Source organism: Conger conger, chromosome 16, assembly GCF_963514075.1.
Source record: "Conger conger chromosome 16, fConCon1.1, whole genome shotgun sequence".
In the NCBI taxonomy this organism is placed as follows: domain Eukaryota; kingdom Metazoa; phylum Chordata; class Actinopteri; order Anguilliformes; family Congridae; genus Conger; species Conger conger.
The window spans coordinates 2513082-2527009 of NC_083775.1; the positions used below are offsets into that span (position 1 = coordinate 2513082).

At 38.8% G+C, this 13928-nt stretch overlaps 4 protein-coding genes across 4 annotated transcripts; all 4 read right to left on the reverse strand.

The window, feature by feature from the left end:
• Positions 1-506: 506 nt before the first annotated feature.
• LOC133114906 (interferon beta-like) lies at positions 507-2224 on the reverse strand. The gene is made up of 5 exons (XM_061224598.1): positions 2099-2224; positions 1918-2004; positions 1651-1800; positions 1151-1261; positions 507-611 (listed from the first exon to the last, which is right to left on the reverse strand). The coding sequence occupies exons 1-5, from the start codon at positions 2222-2224 to the stop codon at positions 507-509; spliced, it is 579 nt and encodes a 192-aa protein (XP_061080582.1).
• A 1493-nt stretch (positions 2225-3717) lies between these two features.
• LOC133114907 (interferon a3-like) lies at positions 3718-5127 on the reverse strand. The gene is made up of 5 exons (XM_061224599.1): positions 4993-5127; positions 4824-4910; positions 4310-4459; positions 4124-4228; positions 3718-3813 (listed from the first exon to the last, which is right to left on the reverse strand). Exons 1-5 carry the CDS (start codon positions 5125-5127, stop codon positions 3718-3720), a joined length of 573 nt encoding a protein of 190 aa, XP_061080583.1.
• A 4108-nt stretch (positions 5128-9235) lies between these two features.
• Positions 9236-10883, reverse strand: LOC133113887 (interferon alpha-4-like). Its single transcript, XM_061223010.1, has 5 exons — positions 10758-10883; positions 10577-10663; positions 10303-10452; positions 9810-9920; positions 9236-9334 (listed from the first exon to the last, which is right to left on the reverse strand). Exons 1-5 carry the CDS (start codon positions 10881-10883, stop codon positions 9236-9238), a joined length of 573 nt encoding a protein of 190 aa, XP_061078994.1.
• Positions 10884-12388: 1505 nt separating this feature from the next.
• On the reverse strand, positions 12389-13493 carry LOC133114908 (interferon a3-like). The gene is made up of 4 exons (XM_061224600.1): positions 13386-13493; positions 12874-13023; positions 12688-12792; positions 12389-12484 (listed from the first exon to the last, which is right to left on the reverse strand). The coding sequence occupies exons 1-4, from the start codon at positions 13491-13493 to the stop codon at positions 12389-12391; spliced, it is 459 nt and encodes a 152-aa protein (XP_061080584.1).
• Between the last annotated feature and the right edge of the window lie 435 nt (positions 13494-13928).

Consider the following 13928-nt stretch of genomic DNA (forward strand, 5'->3'; position numbering starts at 1 on the left):
TGTTTTGTTCTAGTGGACTGTTCATAGTGCTGAACCTAATAGGTCACGTACAGACTTATATTATTTCATGGATATTTTCTATCGACCCCTGATGAATATCTGAAATTAATTATGTGATCATGCCATTGGAAAAATGAGTGACAATTTGAGAATGTGCTTCCGCTCTCAAAATGTTATCTCTAGCCTGTACTCCAAGCATGAGCTCATGTTTCCGCTCTGCAGTAAACCGCACTCCGTGAGAACAATGACAAAGCCGGCTCTACACAATGAAATTCATGCTCTTTATTAAGTTTAGTAAATATAAAAGATTTTGCAAATAAATAATAAATAAATAAATACTGTAGAAAACACGCTTTACATTTATGTAAATAAATACATGAAAACTGAATAAAATGTATGTTTCGCATGTTTGTACGAATAAATAAAATAATACATAAATCTATAAATAAATTCATAAATATTCAAATGAATACTGCAAGGCACTGTCGGTGTCAGATCCATTGAGCTCATGTTCTTTTCGGCCAAAGCAAGCTGTCTGACTTGTGTTCGAGGATGAAAAGCAGGTTGCGGACAAGCTCGTTCCGCACGACTTCCCACGCGCAGAAAGACTTCTGAGGAGAGAGGAGAGACCGTTAATATTTTCTGTATCCCTGAAAAACCTCAAACGTTGGATTGACGTTATTTTTCGTGTGCTCACATCTAAAAACTCGAATTGGACTCAACTTAGTTAAATTGAATTTAAAAAATGAACGAGTATACGTACTTAAATATATACAAGTTGTCTCGGGTGAAAGATTTTAAATGTGGCCATTGAACTCTCTCAAAATGCATTTTCGACACACTTGTGTTACTGTACTCTTCTGCTACTTGAAACACATTTTGTGTTAAAGTTACTACTTGTATGATATAAATATACAATTAACGTGTTACCAATATAATTTTTAACAGACTGTGTTGAAAGCAACAGAAAATGTGTTGTCCTTATAACTAGACGTGGACGTGTGTTACAAAAATTACACACGCTGATCTGTTTTCAGAGTGTTTACGTTTTTTTCAAGTTGATCTAACGTCTCACTTTTTTCAGTGTAACAAGACTGCTTTAATTGGAAATGATGTCAAATGTTTGGTGAATGTATGATTTTGAGCATACCTTCTCTTGTAAAACCGCTGTCAGTCTCTCAAAATAGTTTTTGAGTGTCGCAGTTCTGGCAGAGACGTCGGTGTGGTCAGAACCGTCGCTCTCTGGCTTGCTTCGTTCGAGCTGAAATTAGCATCCACGACCCACCGAACAGACGCATTATTTTTTTTATCCTTATTTAATTCAGATAACAGCAGACTTAACTGCCTGTTGTATTTTCACCACCAAACTTCAAATACAATCGTGGATCTGACCCAGATAAATTATTAAAGATGGCAAATTTCCTATTTAACCTCAAATGAAAACTGAAAAAAAAAAAATATATATATGTTGACTGCATCCAAAAACTTGTATTATGTAAAATACTCTTTTTTTTTTTTTTTCTCCTGCATGGGTCTCAGGAGGTTCATGGCAATTTCACGAATATGTGACGCCTACAGCTGACAAATGTAGCCTAAACATATAGGGAATAGCTATAATTAATACATTTCAGTATTTTAGTGGGCACTTACACATTTGTTTTTCTCAACCAGGTCGTTGATGATATTTTGAAAGTCGTCTAACTTCATTTCATCCCACTCCGTCGGTAAGTCGTGGTTTTCAAACAGGGAGTTGATGCTGTGCAGAGTCTGATAAACGGCAGTCCGGACGCTGTCGTTCTGCTGTGGTGGGGAAAGGGATCATCATGATGGAAGAGCGCGGTGCAGGTGGACTTAAATGCGACATGTTCGTTCCCTCAGCCTCAGGTGAAGGCCGCAGGTTTGAGAGCGCGCTCTTACCTCAGCGGTTCCATTGGACGCAAAAGCGGACCCTGGAAAAGTTATGAGGACATTCTCATTGATGCATTCTCCTGGGAAAGTGCCCCCCTAAAATAGAAAGACGGGGCAAGGATGACCAATAAGCCTTTTTCACGTCAGCGTGGTTAAGAGAGGAAATGAGAATACGCGTTTTAAAATGTACCATGTCTTTTAGAAGATTGTGGCAGGTCTGAATTCGGGTTCCATCCAGACGACAATTTATCGGCGCACTCAAAATCTGTGACACACAGAGCAGGGCGCACAGCCAGACGATGTTCTCGGGTGTCATGTTCATGATGTGATGGATGACCTGTATCAAAAGAATATCGACACATTCAAATATTGGGCACTGGAAAATGAAGCGCAATGACTATGAAGCATATTAAACAATAATTCGTTACCTTTGTGGTAGACTGTCCTTGATCTTCCCGCAATGTGGTCTGACTCCCGAACTCATGTCCTCCTGCGGTTTTTATACGATAAAGATACATGTGTATGAAAAGTGAAAATTACTAGCCAAAGATGTAACCAAAGTGAACGAATCAGGGAAAGTTTATCAAAGAAGAAACCGCAGGGATTCCGTTTTCGAGTTTTTCAATTCCCCTTCTTAACCGTAAAACAGATAGAAGATGCATCTGGTGCAGTTTACGTTTTATTTTTGGTAATTATTTCCATGAAATATTTAATTCATAAAACGTTCTTGTGCTTCACTTAGCGGAGGGAAAGTTTAATGAAATGGTTCCTCTACGTAACCAGGCCGTCACCAACAGGAAGCCCAGAAAAATCTCTCGAGTCGGAAATGAAGGGCCAAGGATACCACTAAAGAACTGGGAGAGGTGGAGATGCATCGGAGATGAAGTTCTACTGGTGGAGAGATGGGTGTTTGTGGCCTATATCTAATGTCATGGCATGAAAATATAGGCCACAAACACCCATCTCTCCAACAGTAGCACTGATGAAGCCAGTATGCTGATAAAGCCAGTTTTCTAATATCCGGTGAATATCATGAACCTTAAGAGAAGAAACGATATTCTCGATTCAGGAAAGATAAATTATCATTAGGCTGGACCTTTCGGCAATATGTCTGGTAAGGGATTTTACTCAACGACAACCGCATCATTTATTCGTGTTTTCCAATGTCCACCTCTGTTTGCAGACTTGAACCTGATGAATTGTGGGGAGAGACTTGAATTGGAGAGCAGTGTGCAAGTGTACACCCAAGGATATAAATGATCTTGGATGATGTGTGGAGGATTGATCAGTGCCTCCGATATGTTTTCCAGTCCCATTAAACACAACATAAGATGACCCCGTCGTGTTGTCGTTGCAAAGGGAGGATGCCCCAAGTACCATAACCAGGGTTGTGCATATGTGTGACATGTCTGGTAATATATTCATGACAAAAGTTTCATTTCTGTTCATTCTAGATAATCATTCACGTAGAATATTTCACATTCCACAGAGCTGAAATACAGCTCCGTACTTTCGTTGTTTTTTCTTAGTTTTTGTCGAGGATGTGAATCATTTTGGAGGATACTATATACGCAGGAAATATGCGTTCGTGTATAATATGCAGCAAAATCCCACAGTTTGAAAAAGTATTCATAATTTATTTGCAAAACAGATTATATAAGATAATTTTCACATAAATAACAAAATAAATTAATATAAATACATAAATAAATCAGTGATCAAATAATGTTTTCCCAAAACGAATTTTGTTCAGATGCAGTCCCATGTGTTCTGTGGATCAGTCCGTGGTTCTCCGGTGAGTAGCTTCGCTCACTGTTTCTTTCTTCTTTCCAAAAACTGTTGGAGCTTCTCCAAGCTGTGACGAACTTCCTTCCTCACAACCTCCCATGCGCATGCGCTCTGGCCCTAGGAAACGTTGGACGAAAACAAGTCCAGCTTCAATATTAATGCGTAATTGAATTTATTCATTCACTCATTCATTCATTCATTCATTTTCCGAACCCGCTTATCCTGAACAGGGTCGCAGGGGGTTGGACCACCATCCGTGCCGCCCGTAAATGAATTTTTTTCTCATTTAAATAATATGGTCTTGCGCATTGACAGTTATTGGTATAGTTGCATACAAAATTGCATAAGAAGAGTTAAACATGCCTCATTTCAAGGATTTTACAGTTGACATTTCGAGTTGTGTGTCAGGCTGAACATGGTTGGATACCTTTTCTTTTAAAAGCGTATTCAGCCTTTCAAAGTATGACTTCAGCCTCCCGTTGTCATCTGAGGGACTCGTTCCATCCCCGGATGATGTAATCTTGCTTCCAACCTTCATGAAACAAAGAAGATAATGAATGCAGGAAGGCGTATAGAATGTGTATACAATACACCGTGAGAACCGCAAACTTACGCATTGCTCCAAGTTTTCAGTTTGACGGGACAGCAGATTTTTCAAGAGCTCAAGCTTTTCAGGATCCCAAGATGTGGAAGACAGGTCATTGTGGAAGATCTTTTCCACGTCTCTCAGAGCATCATATGCTACTGATGCAGCATCAGAATTCTGGAAAACAAATGATGGATTTGCGTAAACCAAATTACAGCAATTAACAGTTTCGACAGTGGTATAATTCTTCACACACTTTCAAAGTAAAATAGCCTAAGGCTTTGTTAAAATAATAATTGTCCCAACTGAAATACAAATAAACGTACTTGGAGTCTGTGGTCCTAAGTAGCTTCGCGAATTGTGCCATTGCAACGTTTAACGCGTTAAACATCATCAATAAAAAATAGTTGCCTTCTTGAATTTCTTTTTTGGCCTATTCGTCAAAGTTAAGCATGAGTGTTGATTGAATCCTGGCTTGCATCGGATCATATTCACATAATCATATATTGCATTTATATAATTACTGAGAGTGCCAAACTACCTGAGGCTCGCTCGTGGTGTCGTAGGCACCCTCTGGAAACATGAGTTTGACGTTTTCTTTCAGGCACTCGGCTGGAAAACTTCCGCCCTGTAAGGGAATTGTGTCCATTATAGGCACAGAAAAGCTCAGAGTTGACCATGAATACACAACAATATTAAATTGTCCTCACCATGTCGGTCAGAAGCTGAATGCATTCTGCATTTAGTTTCCCCAGTTTATACTGCGTCCATTTGCATTGCAGTGAGACGGAGTGGTCCAAGAAGAGCAGAACCGCGCAGATGCTCCAGAACTTCAGCAAACACATTTTCAGTGATTAAATGAGCGCCTTTGTGCAGTAGAGCAGATCAATGAAATGCGATCGTTTCTGTTGCAACTGATGCCTAGTGCTGATTGGCACCATATTTATCGAGCTCTTTTGGACTTTTTTAACCACTTTCTTTAATGTGGTTTAGTAGCTTACTGCGTAGGAACTTTGGGGTTAAAAGTGGAAAATTCTTAATTTTTAAAAAATGAATAGAGTCGTATTAATTATTTATTAAAACATTCCCGTGAGGAAATTACTTTCTCTTTTGTCTGCTATAATGGGATTCGAATTAACGGTAGGTAACGTTTGCTTAAGTGTCAGTTGATTAAAGTGTTTAGTTTCATTACGCGAGGATTCTGATGAAGTCCTGCCCAAAATATTGTGGTAAAATGCAGACCACGCGTTACTGCTTTAAATGTCTGTTAAATAATGATCTTTTTTCGATATTAAATTTGATGTTGGAAAACTGAACAGGCCGGATCTGCTATGAACCGACACATGTAACTAATATGAATTTATGTTATCGACTTACGAATGGGAACACAATTTCTCATAACTTTTCAAATTAAGAGGTATATTATTTTATGAGAATTTCTTTTGAATTTGTATTTAATGCACGTATAGGACAACTCAGAAAGCGGTCTCTCCAACAAAAACTGTGTAGTTTATCATTAATTCTGTTAATATTTCTACAATATATGAATAGACACACGACGTTGAATGAATTTTCAAGAATCCCTTTGAATTCCTTCAATAAGGTCATTTAAATAATCATTTCTTTTCGACGTTAAATTAGATGTTGGAAAACTGAACAGCCTGGATCTTCTATGAATTGCCAAATGTAACTCATATGAATGCAAGTTATCGTCTTACGAATGAGAACACAATTTCTCATAGCTTGTATATGTTGGAAGTATATTTTTATGAGATCTGTATTTAAAACAAGTATAGGACAACTATTCTATTGAAGAAGGAAAGTGCCCAACATGAGTAAATTCCCCCCAGGAAATTACTTTCTCTTTTGACTGCTATAATTGGATTCAAATTAACTTTAGGTAACGTTTGATTCAGTGTCAGTTGATTGAAGTGGTTAGTTTCATTACGCGATGATTCTGATGAAGTCCTACCCAAAATATTGTGGTAAAATGCAGACCACGCGTAAATGTTTAAACTTCTCTTGAGATTTCATATTTTGCGATCATATCCTGTAATTTGAGTAATACTCTACCCGGATGACAACGGGCTTCCTTGACTGTCATTGGCACAACTCTGGACCTCATTCTGATAATCTCCGATCACAGACCTCAAAGGCAATCAGAAGCCAAGAATCAAGGCTAGATACAGAAAGCGTTCTTATGACTGCACCAAGGAAGTTATTGAATTCACCTGACTGATCAGAAACGGCTGAGAAGCCAACTGTTCAACAAACACTTTTCGGCCTTTCAATGTAAGAAAAAGGCATGTAATTCCCACACTGATCACCCGATATGGCTGTAAATACGCTGAAATTAAAGGTACAATTGGTAATTTCGGACATCCAATGGTAAAGAGAGGAATTGCAGTAGCAACAGCGCCCTCAAACAACAACACTGATTGTCCCTGCCCCTTCTCTATGAACGCGCTGACGTGCCACCCCATTGGCTGTGGCAATTATAACCAATTTTCAACCATTCAGCCATTCATTCATTCATTCATTCATTATTCTAACCGGCTTATCCTGAACACGGTCGCAGGGGGGCTGGAGCCTATCCCAGCATACATTTAGACTCTTCAATCAGCCTAACCTGCATGTCTTTGGACTGTGGGAGGAAACCCACGTGAACACCGGGAGAAAATGCAAACTCCACACAGAGAGGCCCCGGCCGACGGGGATTCGAACCCAGGACCTTTTTTGCTGTGAGGCGGCAGTGCTACCCATTGCGCAAATTTTCAACCAATGAGTTTTAATTATTGTACTTATTTTTAAACCGGAATTTAAGCACAATAAACACAAGCAGAGGGTGAGTCAACATATGTTGAGGAAATATTTTTTGTCTCTTTTCCTCCTCGTCCCTTTTACGTGGGTGAATTTGTATTGGCAACAATGATGTTGAAGAAATATTCAGAGTCAATAGTTGCTCATTAAAAAATCTTTAGTTTAAAATAAAACAGATTAATCTGGGGAGTCTGTGTTCTCTGTGCAACACCTGATTATGTGTCCTCTGCACTTTCATAAAACAAACTGTACTTTGCAGCTCAATGTGTTTTAACAGACACACAGTGAGGACTGACTTAATCATTTTAACATCATTAAAATGATTCTTCAAACATTATGGTGTATCATTGTAGTACTAAACAGCATTTGAAATATAGTATATAGATATATAGTAACATTTAGGAAAAGGTATTTTTGCACATGATTCTATATTCTAACCATTTCACAGTTTTAATGAAAGTATTTAAATCAAACTTCATCATTCCTGGTTTTCAATGAGGGCCTTTTGATCAAACTTCAACACATGCCAGTGAGCCTCTTTTTAAGTGATAGGAAGGGATTGGTCTTGTATCAATGTTTAACGCAAATCATGCCTATGGTGCCTTTAAAGGTGATAGACTATTTCAATCTCATATATGTTGTTTCATTTAAAATCAAATATGCTGGAGTACAGAGGCAAAACAGTAATTGTACCACTGTACAAATGCTGTCGGACTGGACAGTAGGTTGGTATGTTGTCGTAATATTGAACACCGCCACTATTAATCTCCTTGCAGTTTTTTTCTTGATTAAACGGAAGGGTTTAGCGCAGTCAGCTTTTTCCATTCAGAATTCGGCCACTCCGTGTTCGGAGGGTAGAATTTGGAAACGGGAAACCAGAAGAGAAATAGAAACCGAAAGCGGAAATGTCACATACATTACGTTGTATGTGGCTTATGTGACTTCAAAATTAACATTTTTGATGACAACTCGATTCGTTGGCTACTTGTTCTCTAATTGCCATTTCATGTTTTGTAATTTGTTGCCGTGATGTATTTTGGAGAAAATATTTGTGCATTGCTCTTTCGTTTCCCCCACGTGCTTTTTTAAAAGATATGGACAGAAGATTTACCCAAATTCAAGGAATCGGAGCGAGTTGACTCCCTCTTCGCAACTTCATGGAGAGTTGTGCGCGACAGCATCAATTTTCAGTCCTTATGGTTTTCATTCATATTTCCCCAAAAAGTATCTGCATTTGAATATCTGCAGAATCGAGGGTTCTCCGGCATAGAAGAGTAGATGGCAACTAAAATATGACGTGTGTAGCTTTGTTCCTGTAAACTGTTCATCGTGCTGAAACTTTTGTAATTTGTTGCCGTGAAAAAATATTTGTGCATTGCTCTTGCGTTTCCCCCACGTGCTTTTTTAAAAGATATGGACAGAAGATTTACCCAAATTCAAGGAATCGGAGCGAGTTGACTCCCTCTTCGCAACTTCATGGAGAGTTGTGCGCGACAGCATCAATTTTCAGTCCTTATGGTTTTCATTCATATTTCTCCAAAAAGTATCTGCATTTGAAGTGACTCATCCTTTTCTGCAGAATCGAGGGTTCTCCGGCATAGAAGAGTAGATGGCAACTAAAATATGACGTGTGTAGCTTTGTTCCTGTAAACTGTTCATCGTGCTGAAACTTAGCTCCCGTACGAAGAGACTTATGTTATTTCATTGATCTTTTTTTTTTTTCTGTTATGAGTATCTGAAATGAATTATATGATGGAAAAATGAGTGATAATTTGAGAATGTCCTTCCGCTCTCAAAATGGCATCTCTAGGCTGTCATACAGGCATGAGCTCATGTTTCCGCTCTGCAGGCAACCGCACACCGTGAGAACAATGACAAAGCAGGCTCTTCACAATGAAATTCATGCACTTTAACTTTTGAAAATATAAACGATTTTGCAAATGAATAAGAAATAAATAAATACAGTAGAAAACACGTTTTACATTAATGGAAATAAATATATGAATTCAGAAGAAAATATGTTTCGCGTGTTTGTACGAATAAATAAAATAATACATAAATCAATAAATAAATTCATGAATATTCAAATTAATACTGAAGGCACTGTCGATGTCAGATCCATGGAGCTCATGTTCATTTCGGCCAAAGCAAGCTGTCTGACTTGTGTTCGAGGATGAAAAGCAGGGTGCGGACAAGCTCCTTCCGCACGACTTCCCAGGCGCAGAAAGAGTTCTGAGGAGAGAGGAGAGACCGTTAATATTTTCTGTATCACTGAAAACTCGAATTGGACTCAACTTAGTTAAATTGAATCAAAAAAATGAACGAGTATACGTACTTAAATGGAACCTAGTTGTCTCGGATGAAAGATTTTAAATGTGGCCATTGAACACTCTCAAAATGCATTTTCCACACACTTGTTGTGTTACTATACTCTTCTGCTCCTTGAAACACATTTTGTGTTAAAGTTACTACTTGTATGATACAAATATACAATTCACGTGTTACAAATGGAATTTTTAACAGACTGTTGAAAGCAACAGAAAATGTGTTGTCCTTATGTCTAGACACGGACGTGTGTGAATTCGGTTTTTTCAAGTTGATCTAACGTCTCACTTTTTTCACCGTAACAAGAATGGTTTAATTGGAAATGAAGTCAAATGTTTGGTGAATGTATGATTTTGTGGTGTTCTTATTCTTTCGACCATACCTTCTCTTGTAAAACCGCTGCCAGTCTCTCAAAATAATCTCTGAGTGTCGCAGTTCTGGCAGAGACGTCGGTGTGGTCAGAACCGTCACTCTCTGGCTTGCTTCGTCCCACCTGAAATAATCATCCATGACCCACCGAACACAATCATTATTATTTTTATCCTTATTTCATACAGATTACAGCAGACTTAAGTGCCTATTGTATTTTCACTATCAACCTTCAAATACAATCGTGGATCTGGACCCAGATAAATTATTAAAGATGTCAAATTTCCTATTGAACCTCAAACGAGGACTAAAAGTAAAATATATATTATGATTGCATCCAAGAAACTTGTTTTATGTATTTTTTTCCTCCTCCTGCATTGGTCTCAGGAGGTTAATGGCAATTTCACGAATGATGAAAATATGTGATGCCTACAGCTAAAAATGTAGCCTCAATATATACGGAATAGCTATAGTTAATACATTTCAGTATTTTAGTGGTCACTTACACATTTGTTTTTTTCAACCAGGCCGTTGATGATATTTTGGAAGTTGTTTAACTTAGATTCATCCCACTCCGTCGGTAAGTCGTGGTTTTCAAACAGGGAGTTGATGCTGTGCAGAGTTTGATAAACGGCAGTCCGGACGCTGTCGTTCTGCTGTGGTGGGGAAAGGGATCATCATGAATTCAAGAGCGCGGTGCAGGTGGACTTAAATGCGACATGTTCGTTCCCTCAGCCTCAGCCTCAGGTGAAGGCCGCAGGTTTGAGAGCGCGCTCTTACCTCAGCGGTTCCATTGGACGCAAAAGCGGACCCTGGAAAAGTTATGAGGACATTCTCATTGATGCATTCTCCTGGGAAAGTGCCCCCCTAAAATAGAAAGACGGGGCAAGGATGACCAATAAGCCTTTTTCACGTCAGCGTGGTTAAGAGAGGATATGAGAATACGCGTTTTAAAATGTACCATGTCTTTTAGAAGATTGTGGCAGGTCTGAATTCGGGTTCCATCCAGACGACAATTTATCGGCGCACTCAAAACCTGTGACACACAGAGCAGGGCGCACAGGCAGGCGATGTTCTCGGGTGTCATGTTCATGATGTGATAGAAGACCTGTATCAAAAGAATATCGACACATTCAAATATTGGGCCCTGGAAAATGAAGCGCAATGACTATGAAGCATATTAAACAATAATTTGTTACCTTTGTGGTAGACTGTCCTTGATCTTCCCGCAATGTGGTCTGACTCCCGAACTCATGTCCTCCTGCGGGTTTTATACTTTAAAGATACATGTGTATGAAAAGTGAAAGAATTGAACACATATTTCATGAAAGTGAACGTAACTGGGAAGGTTCACCAAAGAAACCGCAGGGCATCCCTTTTCGAGTTGTTCTGTTCCTCTTCTTAAGCGTAAAATAGATAGAAGGTGCATCTGGTGCAGTTTATGTTTTATTTTTGGTCATTATTTCCATGAAATATTTGATTGATAAAACGTTCTTGTGCTTCACGTAGCGGAGGGAAACTTTATTTCATTAACTGGTTCCTCTACGTAACCAGGCCGTCACTAACAGGAACCGTGTAAGCCCATGAACCGTTGGAGAAGGTTTCTCGAGTCGAATTTGAAGGGCCAAGGATCCCATGAAAGAACTGGGAGAGTTGAAGATGCACCGGAGATGATATGCTACAGTTGGAGAGATGGGTGTTTGTGGCCTATATCTAATGTCATGGCATGTAAATATGAACTATAAATGTGGTATTGTCCTTGTTTGTGCGACATTGCGATTGAAGATGTATGCTGATAAAGTCCGTTCTCCAATATCCGATACATATCATGAACCTTAAGAGAAGAAAAAACATTCTCTATTAAGGAAAGATAAATTATAATTAGACTGGACCTTTCAGCAATATGTCTGGTAGCGTATCTTACTCAACGAAAACCGAATAATTAATTTGTGTTAGTGTCCACCTCCGTTTGCGGACTTTAACCTGATGATTTGGAGAGCAGTGTGCAAGTGTACACCGAAGGATATAAATGGTCTTTAATGATGATGAGTGTGGAGGATTGATCAGTTCCTCCGATATGTTTTCCAGTCCCATTAAACACAATATAAGATGACCCCGTCGTGTTGTCGTTGCAAAAGGAGGATGCCCCAAGTACCATAACCAGGGTTGTGCATATCTGTGACATGTCCGGTATTATATTCATGACTTGAGAAGAGTTCAATTTCTGTTCATTCTACATAATCATTCACGTAGAATATTTCACATTCCACAGAGCTGAAATACAGCTCCGTACTTTCATTGTTTTTTCTTACTTTTTGTCGAGGATGTGAATCATTTTGGAGGATACAATAGAAGCAGGAAATATGCATTAGTGTATAATATGCAGCAAAATCGCACAGTTTGAAAAAGTATTCAAAATTTATTAGCAAAATAGATTATATGAGATAATTTTCAAATAAATAACAAAATAAATTAATATAAATACATAAATAAATCAGTGATCAAATAATGTTTTCCCAAAACGAATTTTGTTCAGATGCAGTCCCATGTGTTCTGTGGATCAGTCCGTGGTTCTCCGGTGAGTAGCTTCGCTCACTGTTTCTTTCTTCTTTCCAAAAACTGTTGGAGCTTCTCCAAGCTGTGACGAACTTCCTTCCTCACAACCTCCCATGCGCATGCGCTCTGGCTCTAGGAAACGTTGGATGAAAACAGGTCCAGCTTCAATATTAGCGCGTAATTGAATTCATTTTTCATGAAAATAAAATGGTATTGCGCATTGACAGTTATTAGTATATATATTTGCGTAAATTTCCACAGGAACAGTTAAACAGGCCACATTTCTAGGATAATGCAGTTGACATTTGTATGTTAGGATGAACATGTTTGGATACCTTTTCTTTTAAAAGCGTATTCAGTCTTTCAAAGTATGGCTTCAGCCTCCCGTTGTCGTCTGAGGGACGCGTTCCATCCCCGGTGGATGCCATCTTGCTTCCAACCTTAATGAAACAAAGAAGATAATGAAAGCAGGAAGGCGTTTAGGATGTGTATACAATACACCGTGAGGACCGCGTACTTACGCATTGCTCCAAGTTTTCAGTTTGACGGGACAGCAGATTTTTCAAGAGCTCAAGCTTTTCAGGATCCCAAGATGTGGAAGACAGGTCATTGTAGAAGATCTTTTCCACGTCTCTCAGAGCATCATATGCTACTGATGCAGCATCAGAATTCTACAAAACAAATGATGGATATGCGTAAAACAAAGGACAGCTAATAAACAGTTTCGACAGCGGTATAATTCTTCACGCACTTTCAAAATAAAATAGCCTAAGGCTTTGTTAAAATAATTTGTCCTAACTGAAATACAAATATACGTACTTAGAGTCTGTGCTCCTAAGTAGCTTAGCGAATGGTGCCATCGGAACGTTTTACGCGTTAAACATCATCAATATAAATGGTTGCCTTCTTGAATTAGTTTTTTGGCCTATTCGTCAAAGTTAAGGATGAGTGTTGATTGAATCCTGGCTTGCATCGGATCATATTCACATAATCATATATTCCATTTATATAATTCCTGAGATTGCCAAACTACCTGAGGCTCGCTCGTGGTGTCGTAGGCACCCTCTGGAAACATGAGTTTGACGTTTTCTTTCAGGCACTCGGCTGGAAAACTTCCGCCCTGTAAGGGAATTGTGTCCATTATAGGCACAGAAAAGCTCAGAAGTCCATTGAGACAATAGAATATAAAATTGTCCTCACCATGTCGGTCAGAAGCTGAATGCATTCTGCATTTAGTTTCCCCAGTTTATACTGCGTCCATTTGCATTGCAGTGAGAGGGAGTGGTCCAAGAAGAGCAGAACCGCGCAGATGCTCCAGAACTTCAGCATACACATTTTCAGTGATTAAATAAGCGCTTGTGTGTATCTGTTGCAACTGATGCCTAGTGCTGATTGGCACCATATTTATCGAGCTCTTTTGGACTTTTTTAAACCACTTTCTTTAATGTGGTTTAGTAGCTTACTGCGTGGGATCTTTGGGGTTAAAAGTGGAAAATACTTTTTTTATTGTTTATGAATAGAGTCGTATTAATTATTTATTAAAACATTCCCGTGAGGAAATTACTTTCTCTTTTGT

Excerpts from the sequence above, each read along its gene's own strand:
- LOC133113887 (XM_061223010.1), bottom strand. The coding sequence starts at position 10,883 with ATGACACCCGAGAACATCGCCTGCCTGTGCGCCCTGCTCTGTGTGTCA. Across the intron at positions 10,664-10,757 it reads ACAATCTTCTAAAAGACATG|GGGGGCACTTTCCCAGGAGA; the intron begins GTACATTTTAAA and ends TTTCTATTTTAG. Across the intron at positions 10,453-10,576 it reads CGTCCAATGGAACCGCTGAG|CAGAACGACAGCGTCCGGAC; the intron begins GTAAGAGCGCGC and ends TCCCCACCACAG.
- LOC133114906 (XM_061224598.1), bottom strand. The coding sequence starts at position 2,224 with ATGACACCCGAGAACATCGTCTGGCTGTGCGCCCTGCTCTGTGTGTCA. Across the intron at positions 2,005-2,098 it reads ACAATCTTCTAAAAGACATG|GGGGGCACTTTCCCAGGAGA; the intron begins GTACATTTTAAA and ends TTTCTATTTTAG. Across the intron at positions 1,262-1,650 it reads TGGTTGAGAAAAACAAATGT|CTCGAACGAAGCAAGCCAGA; the intron begins GTAAGTGCCCAC and ends TGCTAATTTCAG.
- LOC133114908 (XM_061224600.1), bottom strand. The coding sequence starts at position 13,493 with ATGGACACAATTCCCTTACAGGGCGGAAGTTTTCCAGCCGAGTGCCTG. Across the intron at positions 12,793-12,873 it reads CTGAAAACTTGGAGCAATGC|GTTGGAAGCAAGATGGCATC; the intron begins GTAAGTACGCGG and ends TGTTTCATTAAG. Across the intron at positions 12,485-12,687 it reads ATACGCTTTTAAAAGAAAAG|AGCCAGAGCGCATGCGCATG; the intron begins GTATCCAAACAT and ends AACGTTTCCTAG.
- LOC133114907 (XM_061224599.1), bottom strand. The coding sequence starts at position 5,127 with ATGTGTTTGCTGAAGTTCTGGAGCATCTGCGCGGTTCTGCTCTTCTTG. Across the intron at positions 4,229-4,309 it reads CTGAAAACTTGGAGCAATGC|GTTGGAAGCAAGATTACATC; the intron begins GTAAGTTTGCGG and ends TGTTTCATGAAG. Across the intron at positions 3,814-4,123 it reads ATACGCTTTTAAAAGAAAAG|GGCCAGAGCGCATGCGCATG; the intron begins GTATCCAACCAT and ends AACGTTTCCTAG.